We start from the raw sequence: 22,958 nt of genomic DNA, 5'->3' as shown, positions 1-22,958 counted from the left end.
CGCGAGGTCTCGCACCGTGAAAAGTCCTTAAAGCGACAGAATCACCTCAAAATCTCTCATCAGCTGTTAAAATTTTCACTGAAAACCAGCTTAATTTTTCGAACCATGTCCACTTCGATGTGTCTCACAGGTTTAGAAAAAATTTTGATCAAACAAAGCACCAGTCTCTCAGCAACTTCTCAGACAAAGGAATTCCGACGAGGGGCTGGACGACTCCTCCCACAAGGAGTGCTCACAGGCGAATGACGTCACCGACAGGCATGGAAAAACTCACGCATGCGCACGAGGGTGCAAGCATGTCTGACGTAAAAACATATGAATGAAATCCATATAGTTTTTGAAAAAAATAAAAAGGACCTATACTTTACGGACAGCCCTCGTATGATTTTTTTTCAATTGATAAAATCAATAAAAATATGACTGGATATAAGGTCTAACCTTACCAACGCCCAGAGTAACACTGGTAAGGAAAAACTCCCTCTGAGGAAGAAACCTCAAGCAGACCAGACTCAAAGGGGTGACCCTCTGCTTGGGCCATGCTACGGACATAAATTACAGAACAATTCACTAACTGAATATACAGGAAATGCTGTTGGTGCACAGGACAGGAGAGTCTCCACCACAAAAGCCACACCCATCTCTGAATGGAGCCACACCTTAGAGAAAACCAGAATCAGGCAAGTAATACAGACAAGAAATACAGTATAATTTGTCAGCATTAAACAACAAGAAAAACAGCTAATCACATGGCAGCAACTCAGTGCATTTAAGCATCTGGACGTGAAGAAGGCGGATTTAAGTGACTTTGAATGTGACATATTTGTTGGTGGCCGACGAGCTGGTCTGAGTATTTCACAAACTGCTGATCTACTGGTATTTTTACACACCACCATCTCTAAGGTTTACAGCAAATGGTCCAAAAAAGAGAAGATATCCAGGAAGTGGCAGTTGTGTGCGCGAAAAGACCTTGTTGGTGTCAAAAGTCAAAGGAGAAAGGGCAGACTGGTTTGAATGGGCGACTATGTGATGATATCATGTCAATATTGACCAGCATCTCAGGAATGTTTCAAACATCTTGTTAAATCTATGACACGAAGAATTAAGACAGTTGTGGAGGCAAAAGAGGTTCAACCTGGTACTATCAAGGCATACCTAAAAAAGTGGCCAGTGAGTGAAATAGCAATCAAATATTTCCCCTCATGACATAAGTTTAGGACAAGGATCAAGGGCATTCAATAAGAATCAGAGTTTAGCATTCAGCATCAAAGTTCAGTGATGGGGATCAAAGATGAGTACTTGATTTGTCAGTTAGCTGATATGTTAACCACAGTTCCAGTACACTATGATGCGTATCAGACAGTTACCTTATTAATAGCTTTACAGAGTGGATCAAGTAGTATTTGGTTTGGGGCTTCATTTAAATTAAAGCTGAATGTAGGGTTTCAGTATAGGTACAGTATACATTTTACAGAGTGCCCTTCTAGTTATTACTGTCTTGACACCAAGAAACTAGCAGCAGGTGCTTCTGAGTTATAAAGCATATCTGACCAGTCACATTTTCTGTGATTGAATTTGGTTTCCTCCGACACCCCTCCTGTAGCGCTGTTTGTCTCCCTCAGTCACAGTCTGCCTCCCCTTTCTGTTTCGTTGCTGTCAATTTTACATGTTAGATGAGATCTACTTTTACCCATATGCATTTAAAAATACAGTTAACACTGCATCGGCTGACATGCAAGACAGTTTTCGGCGCTTATCCTGCATTTGCATCACCAAAGCTGGGCTTCTTGCCACTGGGTCTGTAGCCTTTTATGATACCATTCCAGTTCATTTTAAGACCGCTGAGTGGCCCCTGAGCCAGCATGGTGTGCTGACTCTTAACTGTGCACCACAGACCGAAAGATAACAGCTTGACAGGCAGAAATAAAGCGAAAACTGTCTGTTAAAAGCAAAAGAAAGCTTGTGTGCATGTGTGAGACAGTGCATGCATGTCTCTGTGTTTTCAAGCATGAATATCACAGCAGGGGGGGGCTTCACCCACAGTTCAGTAATCCTTGCAACTTGACTCAGCATGGTTAATCAGCCTCTGAGGAGGACGGCACATGAGTCAAAGTGGTTTTCATGAAATCTGACCCTCACATGCTCATTCTTACATATAACCCGCATTTTAAACTCATATTAGAACCTGTTTTGTACTCATGAGGACAAACCGTCTGTTCTGGATACTGACACTGACCTGACCACATTGTATTTTTGGGGTGCAGTGTTTTTATGTCTGGAATAATTGCTTTTTATCATTCTTTTGTCTGAAGAATCCCCAGAGGAATACTGTCATTTTTTGCTGTTTTTATCTTTATCTGTGATAGTACTTGTCCTAACAAGTACTTTTGATGAGTCCATGGCATCAGCCATGGGGAACTGTCTGTGTCAGATGAAGGCTACTCCCGAAGACCCGCACATGCAGGCACACGTAGGCCAGCCAGAAATGGTTGAAACGTGAAAATAGTGTAAGTAGTAGATAAAACTTTCTTAATGCTATTGTTTCTGTACAAAAATGTAGCTCATCGAAGCTTTAGTTACGAATTTTTCAGATATCGCTGCATTCATCAACCTTCTTTCAGTACGTCGGACTTGGGAAGTTGAATGAAGTTGGATGAAAGTCAAATGAAACACAAACATTACGAAAACTAAGCAAACAATTAGAAACTGCGAAAAACAAAAGCAAAATAAAATACGGATGAATTGAGGTTGTTGCCAGTGTTGCAGACCGAACGGTTCCCCCAAGGGCCCCTTCACACATAGTGTGAATATGTACAACTCAGGGCAACACCCGTCAGAGCAGCTCGTATGAGTGAACCACAAAACATCACGCTGATGGGCAGGTGTGCACGATGCCGGTGCGATGGTTCATGCACGCGGGAAGACACTGCCACCAGCTGCAACATGTGGTTACACATTGCGCAGCTGTTGTGAAGAAAAAAATGAATAAAAAAATTTAAAAATACATGCTGCAATGGTTTTGTGCACGCGGGAACACAGCTGCTGTGAAGAAAAAAAATTACATGCCACCCACGGAAATCGAATCCACGCCAAAAGCTCTGATTGCCAGTCAGAAACTTTATCACTGAGCTACGATCACTGTCCTATGATAGCTGCGGGAAACTGCCTCATATCAGGAAGGACATGGACGTATTAAAAAAAAAAAAGAACCCGCACACCACATAAAAATGCTGCATTTTATTGAATACAAATATGATCCGTCTGTTTCCTCTGTAGATGACCCATGGTCACAGACATACAGTCATGAAATGACATGAATTATGAAGCAGTTCGCTCTTCTCATGTCCACCTCTACTGGTCTGGTGCGTCCAGCCGGCCACGCGCATGTTCTGCCCGACACGCATGTCTTGTGGACACCACGCCACACGACTGATATCGCCATGTGAAACAGAGCTCATGTGGGTGGTGTGACAGTCAGATTGCCCACTGCGTGTTATGATCTGACGGTCCGTTTCAACCTGGGGGCAGACTGTCAATGGGCTGCAGCGTGCGTGTGCGTGCTCGCTTGCTGCAGCTTGTCACCACAATGATATATGTTTTATTTATGTCCACGTAAGGACAGCAAGCAGACATACCCACGTGACAGTGGGCAGTTGTTAGTCCATATCCATCCAAACACAGTACGCGTTGTCCAGCTGGGACGTCCAGATCCACAGATCTCAACACCTGCTTCTGTCGCCTGCCACACTTCCTGTCAGTTCAGCGCACACACCAAAGTCACAAGTGGGGGCACTTAGACAAATTTCACTGCCAGCATGACAGTGACTGTCTGCTGACTGTTGTCATGTTAATAGTGCAAATGGCCACACATTTGCTAAGTGCCAAATGAGCGGTGTTTGATGTTCGTGTGTGTCAGCTGGAATTTGGCCGACACCTGCTGCAAGAGGGTTTGATGGGCTCACACAGAGCACACTGTCTTTCAGCCGCTGGTGTGCGCAAATAGTTGTAGCAATAGGTGTAAGAGGTGTGAGATGCAGCTACAATTCTACAGGTTTTGCATGCGATTCCTGCTCCATGCGCACTTTATGTGCAAATCGACCAAATTCGCACTATGTGTGAAGGGGCCCTAAAAATTGATCCACCCTGCCTCCACTGCGCATGCCTCATTTTGGAGCTCAGCAGCTCGACTAAGAGAGAGTCTCTTCACCCAAAGTGATCAAATGGATTAATGGGATTGTTAACCATCAGATGACAAGGTAAAACCTCCTAAATCATTCTAAAGTCAGTTTTAAGCAGAAACGAGGCCATTTTAAGCAGAAATGAGGCGATAATCAGTTATGCTTGGAAATGATGGAGGCGCAGTGAATGCAGCAGCTAGCAGCTCATGTAGCCGCGGTGCTCTGATCGCTTCCTCCATCTTTTATGATGAAATAATGGTGAATTTATGTGGAAATGATTGTTGTACAAAAGCTTCAGATATGATGATAGATGATGACTGGAGTGCAGTTTGAAGCAGGAACGAGGTGATAATCTGTGAACCGTGGCTGATGACGTATGTGCAGTGAAGGCAGGGAGGACCGATTTTTAGGGAGGACCGTTCAGTCGATGACACCGGTATTCGTTCACATTTTTCAACAGTTTAAAAATTCTGACGAAGTGTCAACTGCAGGAACGAAGCTGAATGAGGGTTAAACGATGCCTCTGAAAGTCAAAGTCCAGATTTCTTGTTGTGTTTGGGCTTCGTTGTCCTTCGTTAGTGCTGTGTGACCGGCACTGCACCCTAACTGTAGCAAGGTTCATTACAGCTGCTTCCCTCACTCAAAACCTGTGAATTGTTTCTCATTATAATGAAACAAATCATAACATTATAACCTGAAAGATTTTAGATTAATATTAGATACTGGGTGAATTTCTTTTACTGGTGTGGCAGCATTAGACGTCTGTAGAAAATACTGAGTGCTCTGCATGGTAGTATATTACAGGAGTTTAATTGAGTATTATAAAGTAAACGGTACAGGCTGTTTAAGCTGCTACTGAATGGATGAACGCGTCATAAAAGGCCTGAAGGATTGTGCTTGTTGTAGATCAGTCAAGCTGATCCCTTTATTGCTGCGGTGCGTCTTCAGAGCTTTGCTGGATATTCCTCTTTGCCCTGCTTAATGCCATTTCTCATTTTGCATAAGTCATAACATCAGGAAGGCTACTGCTAGGGCACATATAGGATGATTAACTGAGCTATAGCAGCTGTCAACAGAGTTCTAGAGTAATTTCTCTTTGTGTTACAGCTTTGACAGTGATTTTTTTTTTAATTGGTCTCCACCCCACCATCCCCCCTCCACAAAATCACACCCATAGATCAATATCCATGGCTGGCACAATGTATGAGGCAATTTTCTTTTTATTACATGCATTTCACATGTGAAACAGTGTTTTTCCCAGTGGTCTTTCTACAGTCACGGCAGAGCGTTATTGTCTTTCGGTTGGATCATAACAATTAGTTTGTATAGCCTTCTGGAGGCTGAAGTAGATTAGTCATTTTCTTACGCTGTACATGCTGTATCTGATCAACATTAAGGTAATTAAGACTTTATCACCTCAAAATATGGGGGGTGGGGAGAGGCTGCTATTAATTCCGATATTAAGAAGTTAAAAATTAATTCATTAATTACAGGAATGATATATTTGCTGATATATAAAAGTGTTGATTTCGTGGTAACCTTTACCAAATATTAGTGAAAATAGTGCAAATCAGATTTATATGGAAATGCAGCTGTCTGGGAGTGTATTCTGCCATCTTGGATTATTTTGTCAAATAAAAAAAGACTTCTCGTCTATTTTGGCTCTTCCTAGCTGCTGGCAAAATGGCCTTTCTGAATGAAAATGAATGGCAGCTGCTCCCTTTTTCTTTTAGTGACTGTGACCAAGGGGTGTCGGGGGTCCAAGCTATGTTTGACAGCATTGTAAACAACGTGATTTTTTCTGAAAAGCGAATCATATTAGTCAAGTTGTAGCCAGAGACCTATGCTTTCATGCTGAATTATATGATTCTAAAAGCGTATTTTTGTTGTAGTTGTCCAATTGCTGCTGTGAAAGACATTCTGTTTTTCACAACTGTAAATTGTGCTTGTTAAGAAAAACTGCTGTCCTTCTGTTGGATGAAACCTTATGCTTCTTAGAACTCAAAATTCTCAAAATTTAATTTTTTATACATTAATACCGGGAGGTCAAAGATGTCTGCCAAAAAACAAAGAAACAACAACAACAAAAAAGAAACAACAACAACAACAAAAACCAATCGTATTTCAGACATTTAGAAATGCCTTTTTGGGGTGGGGGGGGTGGGGGTTGGGTTTTGGAATTTTGGGTTTCAAGTAGGAAATGTTACAGAAGCCTGGGTGGGACAAAGTCACCATCAAGTCACTCTCAAGTCATGAATCAGCAAGTCCCAAGTCAAGTCTGAAGTCATAATGACAACCAATTGTTTGCAAGCTGACTTGAGACTTGACTTGGGACTTGCTGATTCATGACTTGAGAATGGCTTGACAGTGACTTTGTCCCATCTCTGCTAGATGGTGACAAAAGCTACTCAAATGTGCAGCAAGGTCTTGACTGTTTATTCATTTGAGAAGTTAGCTTTTTGGCATTGGTTATCTTTTGGGGAAAATCAACTTACAGTTGTGTCCCTTGCCCATGACTGCAGAATTTGTTAAAAAGTAATCTGCTGATTTATATAGAAGCCTGTTGACACAACAAAAGGTCTCTGGTTCAAGAAAAATGTGCAAAAATGGAATTTTAGTGATTTTTTTTAAATCATTGAAATAAGTCATAAAATGAGCAATAAAATTCACAATTCAGTTTTTTCACAATGACATTTTTCCAAACTGAATGCTGTAGTATAACCAGCAGGAGACTATTGATGTGTGCAGTGAGTTTGGTGACACCACACCTGAATTTATTGAATATTTTTCTGGTGTCTTGTTTTTGCACTATGTAGACGGTCCCTACGCTTCCATTTCTCCACCGTCTGCTCGCTCAGGTCAATATTATTTTTCCAGCTCAGAGGACGATTCGTATGGATAAAAATAAGGTTATAGCTTGTTGTCTACCTTCCTGAGGTTAGAAACTAGTGTTGTTTGTTTTTCTACAGTGTTTCTCTTAAGATTCTTGAACCGTTTACCGGAGGGGGAGGTTTCTGTCCTCTGTGAGTTTGATCCCTTTGTTCCCGTTTGACAGGACAGTATTCACGTTTTGCAATCAACAGTTTGTGGATAATGTGGTTAACACTCCTCCTCCTCCGAGTGAGGAGTTGTACAGTCTGATGGCCTGAGGGACAAAGGAGTTTTTCAGTCTGTTGGTCCTGTACTTGGGAAGGAGCAGTCTGTGGCTGAAGAGGCTCCTCTGGTTGCTGATGACGGAGTGCAGAGGGTGACTGGCATCATCCATAATGTCCAGCAGTTTGTCCAGTGTTCTCTTCTCTGTCACCATCACTAGAGAGTCCAGATTCATGCCAACCACAGAACCAGACCATCTGATCAGTTTGTCCAGCCTGGATGTGTCCTCCTTGGATGTGCTGCCCCCCAGCACACCAGTGTGAAAGAGGACACCGGCTACTAGGGACTGGTAGAACATCCACAGGAGTTTCCTGCAGATGTTAAATGACCACAACCTCCTGAGAAAATACAGCTTGCTTTGTCCCTTCTTGTACAGGTGGTTGGTGTGGGTTGTCCAGTCCAGTTTGCGGTCCAGCCACAGCCCGAGGTACTTGTATGAATCCACAGCCAGCACCTCAACTCCTCGATTAGAACTGGTTGCCATCTGAAATATCCAGGATATATTGGTTCAAAATGCTGCAGATCAGATTTTATGGTTCTGCTACTAGTCTATAAAATTGTACACGGACTGGCACCTCCCTACCAAGCTGACCTAATTAAACCTTACGTACGGGCCCGGCTTTGCGTTCTCAGGGTGCAGGACTACTTTGTGTCCCTCGGGTGATTAAGAAGTCTGCAGGTCATAGAGCTTTGTCTTATCGTGCCCCTGTTCTGTGGAATGATCTCCTTGCGTCAATTAAACAGTCAGATTCTGTGGAGACTTTCAAGTCCAGACTTAGGATGCACTTATTTTCCCTTTCATATGGCTAGCATACTGGTATAGTTTTATTTTAGGAAACGGAGCGTGCCACGGCCTCATCTTTATCTAAATTCTAGGTCTTTTAGTGAAGCTTAGGGTTAGCTTAGTGGCCGGCGATCACCTTAGTATTACGTCTTTTTTTCTTGTTGTTTAATGCTGGCAAATTATACAGTATTTCTTGTCTTTCTGATGTCTGATTCTGTTTTTTCTCTCTGTTTAAGGTGCATCTCCATCCAGAGATGGGAGTTGTATTTGTGCTGGAGACTCTCCTTTCCTGTGCACCAGCAGCATTTCCTGTATATTCGTTTTGTGAATTGTTCTGTAATTTGTGTCTGTAGCATGGCCCAAGCAGAGGGTCACCCCTTTGAGTCTGATCTGCTTGAGGTTTCTTCCTCAGAGGGAGTTTTTCCTTACCACTGCTGCTCTGGGGGTTAGTAAGGTTAGACCTTACTTGTGTGAAGCGCCTTGAAGCACCTCTGTTGTGATTTGGCGCTATATAAATACAAATAAATTGAAACTGAATTGAACTGATATCCCGGAAAATCTGTTTTTCTGAAGATTTTTTTACAACCTTGAAATTTGATCAATCTGCTACAAAACGTAATCCTCTGGAAGCACTCAGCTAAATAATATTTCTCCCAAGTTTGCTGAAAATGCCAGTTCTGAGATATTTGTTTTACCCAGGCAGACACATATGAATGATTTTAATCCTGCATCACTGTGTGTGGAGGGCAATAAATAAATCTAATGTTTGGACCTGAAGCAGCCAAGCTATATTGTCACATAAAATGATGATGTTTATCTTCTGTCTGTGATTTTCTGAGAATATATTAATGGATCTTCTTCAACCAATCAATGAGAAAAGACAATAAATATGGTTGTAAAGCAGAGTGAGAAAACTGGGATAAAAGCATGAGAAGCTAACTCCTCCAATTCAGGACCAAATGAGACCACTGTTGGAGTCTAAAAGAGGATGGTTATCAACTGATCTTTAACACTGCTCAAGCTTGTTTTTCAAATTACACATTGAAATCTGGACAAACGGGTCTGTATCAGTTCCTCGGATCACCCGATTAAATATCATGACAGATTTATGGAATACCTTTTGTGTAATCTTTATGTGTGCAGTTAATTCTTGTTTCTTTTGGCTTACAGAGCATAATATTTTTATATTTTCATTGATTGTCTGATCAGTAATTAAAAAAAAAAATCATTTTTATTTTTATTTATTTATTTTTCCACAGTATTAGTATACTGACAGTTCATTTGCTGGATACTTGCATTTAAGCATGCTTACATAGGGTTCGAAACCAGAATTATTCCCATGCTCGACTGTATTTCTGTCGGTTTTAATATGCCATTTCCTGCGTGAGGATATTAACATGAGCATGTGACAGCATGCACCAAGAAAGGAAAAAATGGGTAAATTAGGAGTTTAAACTGAATGAAGCAGTGACACATGGAGCAAACGTTGAATAGCTGACGTATTACAGGATGTGAGCTCAACAATTTTCTCGGAAAAGTGTTGGAGCACCGACAGCAGTGCATCCTTGCATACCAAGAGAGAAAAGCACAGAAAAGTCATTCAGTGCCTCTTCTCATTAACTCTGCCTTTCTGTACTCCAAGGATGCAGTTTGAAAGTTAATGAAGGCCTCTTTAAAGCTGTATGTCCAATTATACCGTGTCACTCAAACAGCATGAGCGACTTTTTTTTTTTTTTTCCATTACGTTTGATTTTTACAGCTTGTCACTGCAGTCCAGAACTAATTAATATTGTTAGAACATGACACATTCAACAAGAATGAAATCTTGTTGAATGTGTCAAACCAATCAAAATAACCAATCAAATCTATAAATGTTTCGGTGTGTGTACTTAATTATTCGAGTGTAGTACATTTGTGGTGATTACAGGGAAAGCAGCACAGTTGAAATTTGATATAGTCCTCATGGCACCATAAGCGCATCCCAAAAGTCTCTTGATCTCAAAGGCCGAAGACCCAGATGTATGAATGTCAACTGCTGAGATAAATGAACGTCCCATCAACTTTCTGATTGCTGATTTGCAAATTTGAGATTTTAATTAAAATTGTAGGCTGCATAAAACCTGGTAGGACATTATGCAGTTCAAGTGTATCTTATTTGATTGAGGTTCACAAATTGATTGAGGAGAAATTCAGAAAATGCTGCCTTGAAATGCTGACATACATAGGTAAAAACAGAACAGCCATGGCAGGGGAAATTAATTTATGTCTTAAATTCCAGTGAATTTTTGTACATTTCCAATAAAACGTGAATGGAACAGGGATTCAGCACTCTCAGAAATTAAATGTGATATTTACGTAAGAGGGGTGATGGAAAAGTTTTGAGCCTGACCCAGAAAAAGTAGGGAGTGGTTCTCCATCTCTTGCGTTCTGAGAAACCAACATTTCACTTAAGAATGTGTGAAATTTTGACTCACTGGGTTCAGTGTTGCAGACGCAATATTTCAGTCAAGTTAGGGTGTGTCAGATTGGCAACATGGACAAGGTTGGTGCCGTGATTCAGTATCTCACAAAAAAGGGAATGTTTCCAAAGAAGATCCATGAGGACCTTGTATTGGCATTAGGGGAGGTTGCCCCATCGTATGCTGCAGTTAAACACTGGCCAGCCAATCTTAAGAGGAGCAGAATACATGTCAAAGATGAGGAAGACGCAGAACTGCCACCTTGACTGATGATGTGGTCCTCGCTAACAGAAGAGTAAGTGAGCATCACATAGGCAGTACTGTAGGTATTTCCCAGGAGAGAGTTCATCTGGTTCTGATGGAAGAACTGGGAATGACGAAACCTTCAGCATGATGGGTCCCAAGGTCCTGGTAATGCACGAGGTTCCAGATGTCCCGGGACAATCTTCAGCTTTTTCAGGCAGGTTCAGATAGCTTCATGCAAGGATTCATGACCATGGATGAGGCCTGGGTCCATCACTCTAAACCGCAGTCCAAACAACAGTCGAAGCAAACAATGAACATGTGGGTTCACCCCTGTTGAAGGAAGCCATAGCTGTCTCATCTGCTGGAAAGGTCATATCCTCTGTCTTCTGGGATGCTGAGGGCATCATAATGGTGGACTACTGTATCTCCAGATGGGACAGACCATCAGTGGGGCCTATTATGCAGGAGAAAATAAAGCAGACTTGTGTGAAGCGCCTTGAGGCAACTCTGTTATTTGGCGCTATATAAATGAAAATAAATTGAAATTGAAATTGACAGAAGCAGTGTGGAATGCTCGGATGAGGTGTTCTGTTTCATTAGGACAAAGATCCGGACCACATGCCGGTCATGACAATGGCTGTCATTCATGAATGTGGCTTCAATTGTAGTCTAGGACTTAGTTTAGACATGTATGCACATCATTTGGGAGAGGATAACTCAACTGTTCTACACTAATATGACCCCACTGAACAACTTGGGATATGTGCCAAAATCTCTGTCCAGGACGAACAGCCCGAACTTTTAAAAAATGACCACGTCTTTGTTATTGCGAGTGTTACTTCAAATACAGCTGTATTTTTGGGTAGCTGGGATCTATTGCTGCAACTTCTGCAAATGCAAGGGAGGTGATTGCTGTAAAAACCCTAACACTGAATGAGCATAATTTTCATATCTGGATTTTGTTGCATTTATGTGTTTGAAAAAGAAACAGTAATGTGGTGTTATAAGTTGTATTATTGGCTGTTGGGAAATTTCCCTGATAATCTTTAAAACATTTTAGATCTCTATAGATACTGCTGTCTGCAAAAGAAACAAGTTTTCTTTTGTATTGTTCACTTTAAATCAATATTCCATTGAAAACAGTATGACTGAAAATAAAATTTCATTATACGGTATTTGGCAAATGTTCATTTTCTTTCGATGTACAGTAATACGTTGAGCCACTTATTTTAGCCTTTTTCTCTTAAAATATCAAAACATAAATTTGCACTTTTCTATGACCCTCCCAAACATATATTGGTCATTCTGAGCATTTCGAATATCTTGAGAAACCTATAGCTGCGGTAGTTTAGAAAATGCAGCTGTATTTGAAGTAGCACTCAGGACGAAAAAGGCCATGATCATTTTTAAAAAGGATGTGGTCATTTTTGGGCTGTTCTGTTGTGTGGGCTGCTGAAGCGGAGGTACTGCTGGCCCACCACCACCAGAGGGCGCCCTGCCTGGAGTGCGGGCTCCAGGCACCAGAGGGCGCTGCCGCATCATGGGAGTAGCCTGGGTGACAGCTGTCACCCATCACCAGACACAGCTGTTCTACTCAGCACCGAGGTATATCAGGAGGACGGCGTCTCCACCTCAGTGCCGAGATATCGCCTAAGACCAAGGTAGTATTCTCTGCAGTTATACATTGCATCATCAGCTAAGACTGTTAAAACCTTTTTCAGGACTGGTGACTACTGAAAACCTCATTCTTTGGATAAGTACTCACCTTCCTGCTATACTTTGCCAAGAGGTGGAGGCGGCTTCTCCCCTCTCTGTTACTGGGTGCGTTCATCCACTCCTGTGTGTTGTTGCTCTCTCTCCTGCCAGCAGTACCGGATCCGACGAGCGGAGGCAGTGGCCACCTGGGAATTCGGGACTTGGCGGTTCCAGTATTTCCAGGGTTCGGTGGCAGAGGAGATCTGGGTGGTTCCGGTTCGACTGAGACAGACGTCTCCTACCTTCGAGCCTGCCCACACGACACCAGCGGATTCGACCCCAAATTGTGTTTGTTGTATTACTCGTGCTTGTTTCAGTAGTAAATCTTGTTATTTACTCTCTCCATTGTCCGTTCATTGCGCCCCCTGTTGTGGGTCCGTGTTCCTACACTTTCACAACATGTTCGTCCTGTTTAGAGATTTTGGCACATATCCCAAGTTGTTCATTGGGGTTATATTATTCTAAAACAATTGAGTTATCCTCTCCTAAATGATGTGCGTATGTGTCTCAGTTAGGTCTTCTACTATTTTTCCACACCCACCTTATTTCCCTGATTTGGCTCCTTCAGAAGTCCATATGTTTCCAAACCTGAAAAGGCAACTTGCTGGACCTCATAAAACTGGTAATAATGTCAAATCTGCAGTGGATAACTTCCTTGAGCTCCAGGATACGGCCTTCTATGAGAACGGTATTAACAGCCCCTTCACACATAGTGCAAATATGTACAACTCAGGGCGACACCCATTGGAGCAGCTCGTATGAGCGAACCACAAAACATCGCGCTGTGGGCAGGTGTGCACGAAGCCGGTGCGACGGTTCGTGCACGCGGGAACACAGTGCCACCAGCTGCACGATGTGGTTATACATTGCGCAGCTGCTGTGAAGAAAAAAATAAATAAAAAAATTTAAATATACATGCTGCGATTGTTTTGTGCACGTGGGAACACAGCAGCTTTTCACAGCAGTTGTGAAAATAAAAAAAATAAAAATTACATGCCACCCACGGAAATCGAACTGGTGCCAAAAGGTCTGATTGCCAGTCAGAAACTTTACCACTGAGCTACGATCACTGTCCTGTGATAGCTGCGGGAAACTGCCTCATATCAGGAAGGACATGGATGTATTAAAAAACAAAACAAAAACGCACACCATATTAAAAACATTGCATTATATTGAATCCATCTTATCAAGCGGGCAATGCACATATGATCTGTCTGTTCCTCTGTAGATGACCCATGGTCACAGACATACAGTCATGAAATGACATGAATGATGACGCAGTTCGCTCTTCTCATGTCCACATCTAGTGGTCCGGTGCGTCCAGCCAGCCACGTGTGCATGTTCTGCCCAACACACGTGTCTTGTGGACACCGCACTGCAGGACATCATGTGGAACAGAGCTCACGTGGGTGGTGTAACAGTCAGATCGCCTACTGCGTGTTATGATCTGACAGTCCATTTCAACCTGCAGCCCATCGCCACAACAATATATGTTTTTATTTATGTCCACGTAAGGACAGCAAGCAGACACATGCGCGTCACAGTGGGCAGTTGTTAGTTCATGTCTGTCCAAACACAGTACGTGTTGTCCAGCTGGGATGTCCAGATCCACAGCTCCCCACCTGCTTCTGTTGGCAGCCACACCTCCTGTCAGTTCAGCACACACACCAACGTGTCAGTGTGTGTTTTGCAACGCCACAATCGTGGGGCACTTAGACAAATTTTACATCCAGCTCGACAGTGACTGTCTTCTGACTGTTGTTGTGTCAATAGTATGAATGGCCACACATTTTCTAAGCGCCAAACGAGCGGTGTTAGATGTTCGTGTGTATCACCTGGAATTTGGCCGACACCTGCTGTGAGAGGATTCGATGGGTTCACAAAGCGCACACTTTGTCTTTCAGCTGCTGGTGTGTGCAAATAGTATTAGCAACAGGTGTACGAGGCGGCTGTGATTTTACACGTTTTGCACACGATTCCTGCTTCATGTGCACTTTATGCGCAAATCGACCAACTTCGTACTATGTGTGAAGGGGTCCTAAGACGCTGCAGTGATACTGAATGGAGTCTGTGTACTTACATGGAGATTACATTAATGCAGTTGTGGTTTCTTCTTGGTCGGCCCAAAAACTTTTCAATCACCCCTCGTAATCTCATAATGTAAACTGTAAACACATAATTTGGTTGTTTAAATGGGAAAAGCAAATCCTGACAAACTATCCCAGTTAATTGTGTATTGCTTCCCATGTAAACAACCATGTTTGGTGGTTGACATAATTAAATAAATGCAGAATTCTCTCTTTTTTTTTTCTTTTTTTTTTAGACTCAGTGCACCTTTTCTTCTGTTACACTTTGGACATTTAATTTCATTCTCAATACATCTGGAATAATGAAAAGTATACTGAGTGCAACCTTTTGCTCTTTCTGAAAACTGATGGTGATTTGATTCAGTTTTGCTCACTTTGTTGTAATCATGTCATTGTAGACAAAAGAGATGATTAATTTTATCATTAGAGTAAAAATTTGTCGATGAACAAAACATTTGTCAACATTGCTTAAAATGTTATTTTGAAAAAGTTTAAACCAATGTGTCCTATGCAGTGAGTTATTGGACAGACAAACAGTTTATTAACATGGTAACTCAAAAACAATAAATACTATTACTCAGTACACCTCCCAGTTAAAATGGCATATAATGAAGATAAACTGATTTAAATTTGGTCAACTTTGATGCTCTGGTTCAATCTGAAAATCAACTTTTTTGCAGGGATTGTTGCTAGGAATATTTTTTTTTAAATCATCAAATAAATGATAGAAATTAGGAGTGTGTGTGGTTGAGGTTTTGTTTGGTTTATTTGGTTATTTGTAGCTTGAAATGAGCTTATTTGTAAGTTTCTTTCATTTCCAGGGCCTAGGTGTATTGCGACCAATGCCACTGCTGCTTGTAAAATAAATTTAAATAACCATTTCTTTACATAGCTGAAAGTATACAATTTAATTCTACATATATTTTTACACCACCCTCCTTCCTCCTGTCTTCATTACAGTTTCAGCATTTCCAGCATTCATAAAAGCCACTTAAACCTCAGTATAGGAAAGGTAAGCAGAGGAATCCTCATGCTTTACCATGCATAAACTTAACCACTAACACATTTGTGCAGTTTTGCATTAGTCAGCAATTCTGTCAGGTAGCAGTTAGAAAGCTGTAAACATCTGAGTTCGATTAGCCATGACTAACCTAAATGAGAAGCAGTTCCCAGGAAATACACTCAACAAAAATATAAACGCAACACTTTTGGTTTTGCTCCCATTTTGTATTGGATGAACTCAAAGATCTAAAACTTTTTCCACATACACAATATCACCATTTCCCTCAAATATTGTTCACAAACCAGTCTAAATCTGTGATAGTGAGCACTTCTCCTTTGCTGAGATAATCCATCCCACCTCACAGGTGTGCCATATCAAGATGCTGATTAGACACCATGATTAGTGCACAGGTGTGCCTTAGACTGCCCACAATAAAAGGCCACGCTGAAAGCTGCAGTTTTGTTTTATTGGGGGGGGGATACCAGTCAGTATCTGGTGTGACCACCATTTGCCTCATGCAGTGCAACACATCTCCTTCGCATAGAGTTGATCAGGTTGTCAGTTGTGGCCTGTGGAATGTTGGTCCATTCCTCTTCAATGGCTGTGCGAAGTTGCTGGATATTGGCAGGAACTGGTACACGCTGTCATATACGCTGGTCCAGAGCATCCCAAACATGCTCAATGGGTGACATGTCCGGTGAGTATGCCGGCACATGGGACATTTTCAGCTTCCAAGAATTGTGTACAGATCCTTGCAACATGGGGCCGTGCATTATCCTGCTGCAACATGAGGTGATGTTCTTGGATGTATGGCACAACAATGGGCCTCAGGATCTCGTCACGGTATCTCTGTGCATTCAAAATGCCATCAATAAAATGCACCTGTGTTCTTTGTCCATAACAGGCGCCTGCCCATACCATAACCCCACCGCCACCATGGGCCACTCGATCCACAACATTGACATCAGAAAACCGCTCACCCACACGATGCCACACACGCTGTCTGCCATCTGCCCTGGACAGTGTGAACCGGGATTCATCCGTGAAGAGAACACCTCTCCAACGTGCCAAACGCCAGCGAATGTGAGCATTTGCCCACTCAAGTCGGTTACGACGACGAACTGGAGTCAGGTCGAGACCCCGATGAGGACGACGAGCATGCAGATGAGCTTCCCTGAGACAGTTTCTGACAGTTTGTGCAGAAATTCTTTGGTTATGCAAACCGATTGTTTCAGCAGCTGTCCGAGTGGCTGGTCTCAGACGATCTTGGAGGTGAACATGCTGGATGTGGAGGTCCTGGGCTGGTGTGGTTACACGTGGTCTGCGGTTGTGAGGCTGGTTGGATGTACTGCCAGATTCTCTGAAACACCTTTGGAGACGGCTTATGGTAGAGACATGAACATTCAATACACGAGCAACAGCTCTGGTTGACATTCCTGCTGTCAGCATGCCAATTGCACGCTCCCTCAAATCTTGCAACATCTGTGGCATTGTGCTGTGTGATCAAACTGCACCTTTCAGAGTGGCCTTTAATTGTGGACAGTCTAAGGCACACCTGTGCACTAATCATGGTGTCTAATCAGCATCTTGATATGGCACACCTGTGAGGTGGGATGGATTATCTCAGCAAAGGAGAAGTGCTCACTGTCACAGATTTAGACTGGTTTGTGAACAATATTTGAGGGAAATGGTGATATTGTGTATGTGGAAAAAGTTTTAGATCTTTGAGTTCATCTCATACAAAATGGGAGCAAAACCAAAAGTGTTGCATTTATATTTTTGTTGAGTGTAGCTTGCACCCACCCCTGAACAGTTCACAGCCTCCACACGGCACCGGTCACGTCCGTAAACTGTTAACACTGTGAGTGATGCTGCTGTCAATAAACAACAATAGGCCTCAAACCCAAAGTGATCACAACAAAGTACAGAGTGAGTGCCAGAATTGGCACGTTTCAAATGACAGCTGAGCATTTTTGAGCCACGAAACACATTCAGAGGACAAAAGCTTGGCTGAATATCAAACATGCACTTGAGATTTATCATTCAACAAATGAAACCACTTCAAATTTTAAGTACTTTGAGAACTGCTATTCACACTTGTCTCGAGCTGCTTCTTAAACTGAAGAGGAAGCCATGAATTGTTAATATCCTCATGTTCGCAGCCTGTTAGACAGCAAAACCCTCAGTGTTAATTCAACTCCCATGGCATTAAAATTAATGCTATTTCTGAGCAGTGTGCAAATTATAGTGACAGTTGGGATGCATGCTTACGTAATGTTATTTACAGCAAATGTTAGCATTAGCTAGCTAAGGTTAGTTAAATTACAACTTAAGATAACGTTAGCACTTGTCCTTAGGCCCTTGAGACAATCTATTCAAAACCTTTGAATGCAACAACACAAAGAGTATTAAACAAGCTAGATAGCTACTTACACTAACCTTCGTTTGCTTGTGCCTCACACTCAAACGTAGACTTAAATCAGCCATCAAAATGACGGGAGTGAGGAAGGGCAATGACAAATGTTTAGAAAAAGAGAGTGGCTATACGCTCAACCGTTGGGTCAATAAAGTAAATACATGAGCATATCCGGTTGCTAAGCGCTGACGTAACGCATCACGTGATAAATCTGTTTCCGGGTCCATAGACCTCCAACTTTACAATTAAAGTTATGTCTGTTTGATCCTTTTAAGGCTTTACAGTTTGAGTTTAGTTTGTGTTTACATTGTGCGCAAACCTCCGTCCCTCGCTTCTCTGCCTCCACCTCCGTTAACCGCATTCGTCTGGTTCTTTGGTCAGAACACTTAATAAAACTTTTTTTTTTGTTTTACTTTACATATTTTATTATGCACAGGTAAAATATACATGTCTGCTTGTTAATAAAAAATGATTTATTACAATAAACAGGACGTTAAAGTGCAAACTTCACTTTCTCCCCGAACGACATGAACAGGAAGCGATCGCAGCTCGCAGCAACTCCCATTGAAAATAACGGAGAAACAATCTGAGCGTCTGACATTTTTACATAAAACAAACGCAGTAACAACATCTAAAAACCCAGTTAACATATCCAGGAGAGTTTTAGGCACAATATACAAAAAGTTTTATGTTGCTATGTTAATGCTGTTGTCTGTGTGCAACGGTTTCAGTGCAGCCTGATCATATCGTCTCAGTGCAGTTCTCAATGTTAATGACAGCGCGCCTTTTTTGTTTGGAGCCAGAAGTTGAAAATCACATGATGCGTTACGTCACACTTAACAACCGGATACGCTCAACCACAACCGACCAATGAGTGCGCATGTAAGCTCACTTCCGGTTTCAACACAGAGGGGAAAAAAGGCAGATATTTTCTCACCGGCTGCGGGAGGGTTCGCAGCCCGTGGAGGAGCTGTGATCTAAAGCGGTTCTGTTTGGCTCATCACACCCAGGGAACAGTGTCAAACTAATACCATCTTACAGCCAACAAGCAGCATTTTGTTCAGAAACTTTCATCATCATTAACAGACTTCAGTTCAAAATGCTTATGACGTTTGTCTGTTTTAATCCATTGCGGTGTTTTGACAGTAATTAAAGATGGCGCCATTAAATGTGTCAAACATACGCCACAATAGAGTCCTAAAAAGTGGTGTAAAAAACGTAGTTTAGATGCACAAAACATGTCAATACACGATCACGGTTGGGCGAATAAGATAAGACATTATATTTATCTGCCCAACGGTTGGGGCGTATAGCCTTTGCCTTAGAAAAATGCTGAATTCCACTGTAGTGAAACCTGAAATTATATTACAAGAGTCTTCTGCTGATGAATATGGAAACTATATTGCAATATTTTCAGTTACAAGTAGGAAAAATATATCTAATTATTATTATATGGCTGCAACGCTACGCATGCTCTGATTGGCCGATTTCCAGTCCGATATTTTCCCAGTTACCATGACAATCGGTCCGAAACACGTATCCCATTCGTTACAAACCAGAAACCTAAAAACACGATTAGAAAAACCAAGTTGGACATGAACATACTTCACAAATATCTAAATAGCATCAGAAAAAACACACACACACACACACACAGATTGAAAGCTTACCAGCTAATGACTGGACCATCTGTTAGCAAGTTCTTCATGGACGTGAAGCAAACAGGTCTGACTATGAGCCCAAACTGTCAGCATCTTCCATATTTGGATGATACTGTAATTTTGTGTGTTTATATATATATATATATATATATATATATATATATATATATATATATATATATATATATATATATATATATATATATAGTGGGGTAAAAAAGTATTTAGTCAGTCCCTGATTGTGCAAGTTGTTCTTCTTAGAAAAATGAGAGAGGTCTGCAATTTTCAAGATAGGTACACTTCAACTATGAGAGACACAATGAGAAAAAAAAAATCCACAAAATCACATTGTAGGATTTTTAAAGAATGTATTTGTAAATCATGGTGGAAAATAAGTATTTGGTCAATAACAAAAGTTCAACTCAGTACATTGTAATATAATCTTTGTTGGCAATGACAGAGGTCAAATGTTTCCTGTAAGTCTTCACCAGGTTTGCACACACTGTAGCTGGTATTTTGGCCCATTCCTCCATGCAGATCTCCTCTAGAGCAGTGATGTTTTGGGGCTGTTGCTGGGCAACATGGACTTTCAACTCCCTCAACAAATTTTCTATGGAGTTGAGGTCTGGAGACTGGCTTGGCCACTCCATGACCTTGAAATGCTTTTTACGGAGCCACTCCTTCATTGTCCAAGCGGTGTGTTTGGGGTCATTGTCATGGTGGAAGACCCAGCCATGTTACATCTTCAATACTCTCACTGATGGAAGGAGGTTTTAGCTTAAAATGTCATGATACGTGGCCACGTTCATTCTTCCCTTAACACAGATCAGTCGTCCTGCCCCCTTTACAGAAAAACAGCCCCAAAACACGATGTTTCCACGCCCATGCTTCACAGTAGGTATGGTGTTCTTGGGATGCAACTCAGCATTCTTCTTCCTCCAAACACGACAAATTGAGTTTTTACCAAAATGTTCTATTTTGGTTTCATCTGACCACATGATATTCTCCCAATCCTCTTCTGGGTCATCTATATGCTCTCTGGCAAACTTCAGACGGGCATGGACACGTACTGACTTAAGCAGGGGGACACGCCTGGCACTGCAGGATTTGAGTCCCTCTCTGCGTAGTGTGTAGCCTTTGTTACTTTGGTCCCAGCTCTCTGCAGGTTATTCATCAGGTCCCTCTGTGTAGTTCTGGGATTTTTGCTCACCGTTCTCATGATCATTTTGACCCCACGGGATGGCATCTTGCGTGGAGCCCCAGATCGAGGGAGATTATCAATGGTCTTGTATGTCTTCCATTTTCTTACAGTTGCTCCCACAGTTGATTTATTCACACCAACCTGCTTGACTATTGCAGATTCACTCTTCCCAGCCTGGTGCAGGTCTACAATTTTCTTCCTGGTGTCCTTCGACAGCTCTTTGGTCTTGGCCATGGTTGAGTTTGGAGTCTGACTGTTTGAGGCTGTGGATAGGTGTCTTTTATACAGATAATGAGTTCCAACCAATGCCATTAATACAGGTAACAGGTGGAGGACAGAAGAGCTTCTTAAAGAAGAAGTTACAGGTCTGTGAGAGCCAGAAATCTTGCTTGTTTGTGGGTGACTAAATACTTATTTTCCACCATAATTTACAAATAAATTCTTTAAAAATCCTACAATGTGATTTTCTGGATTGTTTTTCTCATTTTGTCTCTCATAATTGAAGTGTACCTATGTTAAAAATTACAGACCTCTCTCATCTTTCTAAGTAGGAGAACTTGCACAATCAGCGACTGACTAAATACTTTTTTACCCCACTGTATGTAATAGCCACATAATAAACAAATTATTAACCTGTATGGTCTGTATGGGATTATCAGATCTCTGTGTTTTTTGCACGGACCACACTAACGCTCAGTCCATACTTACACCTCAGTCTGATACTTTCCCATGCAGACCTCATGCTCTATTAATAGTTGACAGCAAAATTCATATTTAAGATAAACTGACAGTTATTAATTTAGCTATAAAAAAAAAGTACTGCACTTGGCATGTCTTGGTCTTTCCATTCATTAAGGAATCTGCTTATTCGGTCAATCTCGAGTCAGCTGAAATGGCACCTGATGCGCATAGCCATGCACGGTGGTCAGTGAACATGTTTTACACAGTATGTGTGCAACAGATGTTGAAGGACATAACATTCACATACTTGTTCATCCAACTGTCATAATTTCCAGCATTGTCTCTGCACACGTACTATAGGTCCAATTCCTTGCTAGACATCAAATGCAATGGTAATTGTATATAAGTGTGTATGTTCTTTTGTACATTGTATCATGGTGTCCTTTTAAGACTGAAGTTGTTCTGTCGTTTCAGATTAGAAGACGCAGACCCACACCTGCCACCTTGGTGGCGTCCAGTGATCAATCCTCACCAGGTAAGGCTGAACACAAAGTCCAAACTGCAAAGACAGATAGAGAGAGATGATAGTTGTTGGGGTGTTCTGTTGGCTTCATTAATGGATCATATATCCATGACAGTATTCCCTGAAAACTCCCTTCTGTCTGATCATTTCTTAATAACATTTACATTTACTCTGATGGACTATCCAGCAGTGGGGAATAAGTTTCATTACACTAGAAGTCTTTCAGAAAGCGCTGTAACTAGGTTTAAGGATATGATTCCTTCTTTATGTTCTCTAATGCCATATACCAACACAGTGCAGAGTAGCTACCTAAACTCTGTAAGTGAGATAGAGTATCTCGTCAATAGTTTTACATCCTCATTGAAGACAACTTTGGATGCTGTAGCTCCTCTAAAAAAGAGAGCTTTAAATCAGAAGTGCCTGACTCCGTGGTATAACTCACAAACTCGTAGCTTAAAGCAGATAACCCGTAAGTTGGAGAGGAAATGGCGTCTCACTAATTTAGAAGATCTTCACTTAGCCTGGAAAAAGAGTCTGTTGCTCTATAAAAAAGCCCTCCGTAAAGCTAGGACATCTTTCTACTCATCACTAATTGAAGAAAATAAGAACAACCCCAGGTTTCTTTTCAGCACTGTAGCCAGGCTGACAAAGAGTCAGAGCTCTATTGAGCTGAGTATTCCATTAACTTTAACTAGTAATGACTTCATGACTTTCTTTGCTAACAAAATTTTAACTATTAGAGAAAAAATTACTCATAACCATCCCAAAGACGTATCGTTATCTTTGGCTGCTTTCAGTGATGCCGGTATTTGGT

The 22,958-nt window shown here is 41.6% G+C and overlaps 1 protein-coding gene across 2 annotated transcripts in view; it reads left to right on the top strand.

Annotated features, from left to right (window-relative positions):
* Window positions 1–22,958, top strand: part of LOC117506640 (protein phosphatase 1 regulatory subunit 1A-like) — an 82,726-nt gene that overhangs the window by 17,205 nt on the left and 42,563 nt on the right. For both annotated transcript variants that reach the window (XM_034166164.1, XM_034166165.1), the window contains exon 2: window positions 22,096–22,156. In XM_034166164.1, coding sequence (XP_034022055.1) covers window positions 22,096–22,156 — 61 coding nt within the window. The remainder of the gene's footprint in view (window positions 1–22,095; window positions 22,157–22,958) is intronic.

The sequence above is a fragment of the Thalassophryne amazonica genome, chromosome 3 (assembly GCF_902500255.1).
Source record: "Thalassophryne amazonica chromosome 3, fThaAma1.1, whole genome shotgun sequence".
NCBI lineage: Eukaryota > Metazoa > Chordata > Actinopteri > Batrachoidiformes > Batrachoididae > Thalassophryne > Thalassophryne amazonica.
Note: the sequence above shows the minus strand (reverse complement) of the source record. Positions and strands in the feature narration are given on the sequence as shown.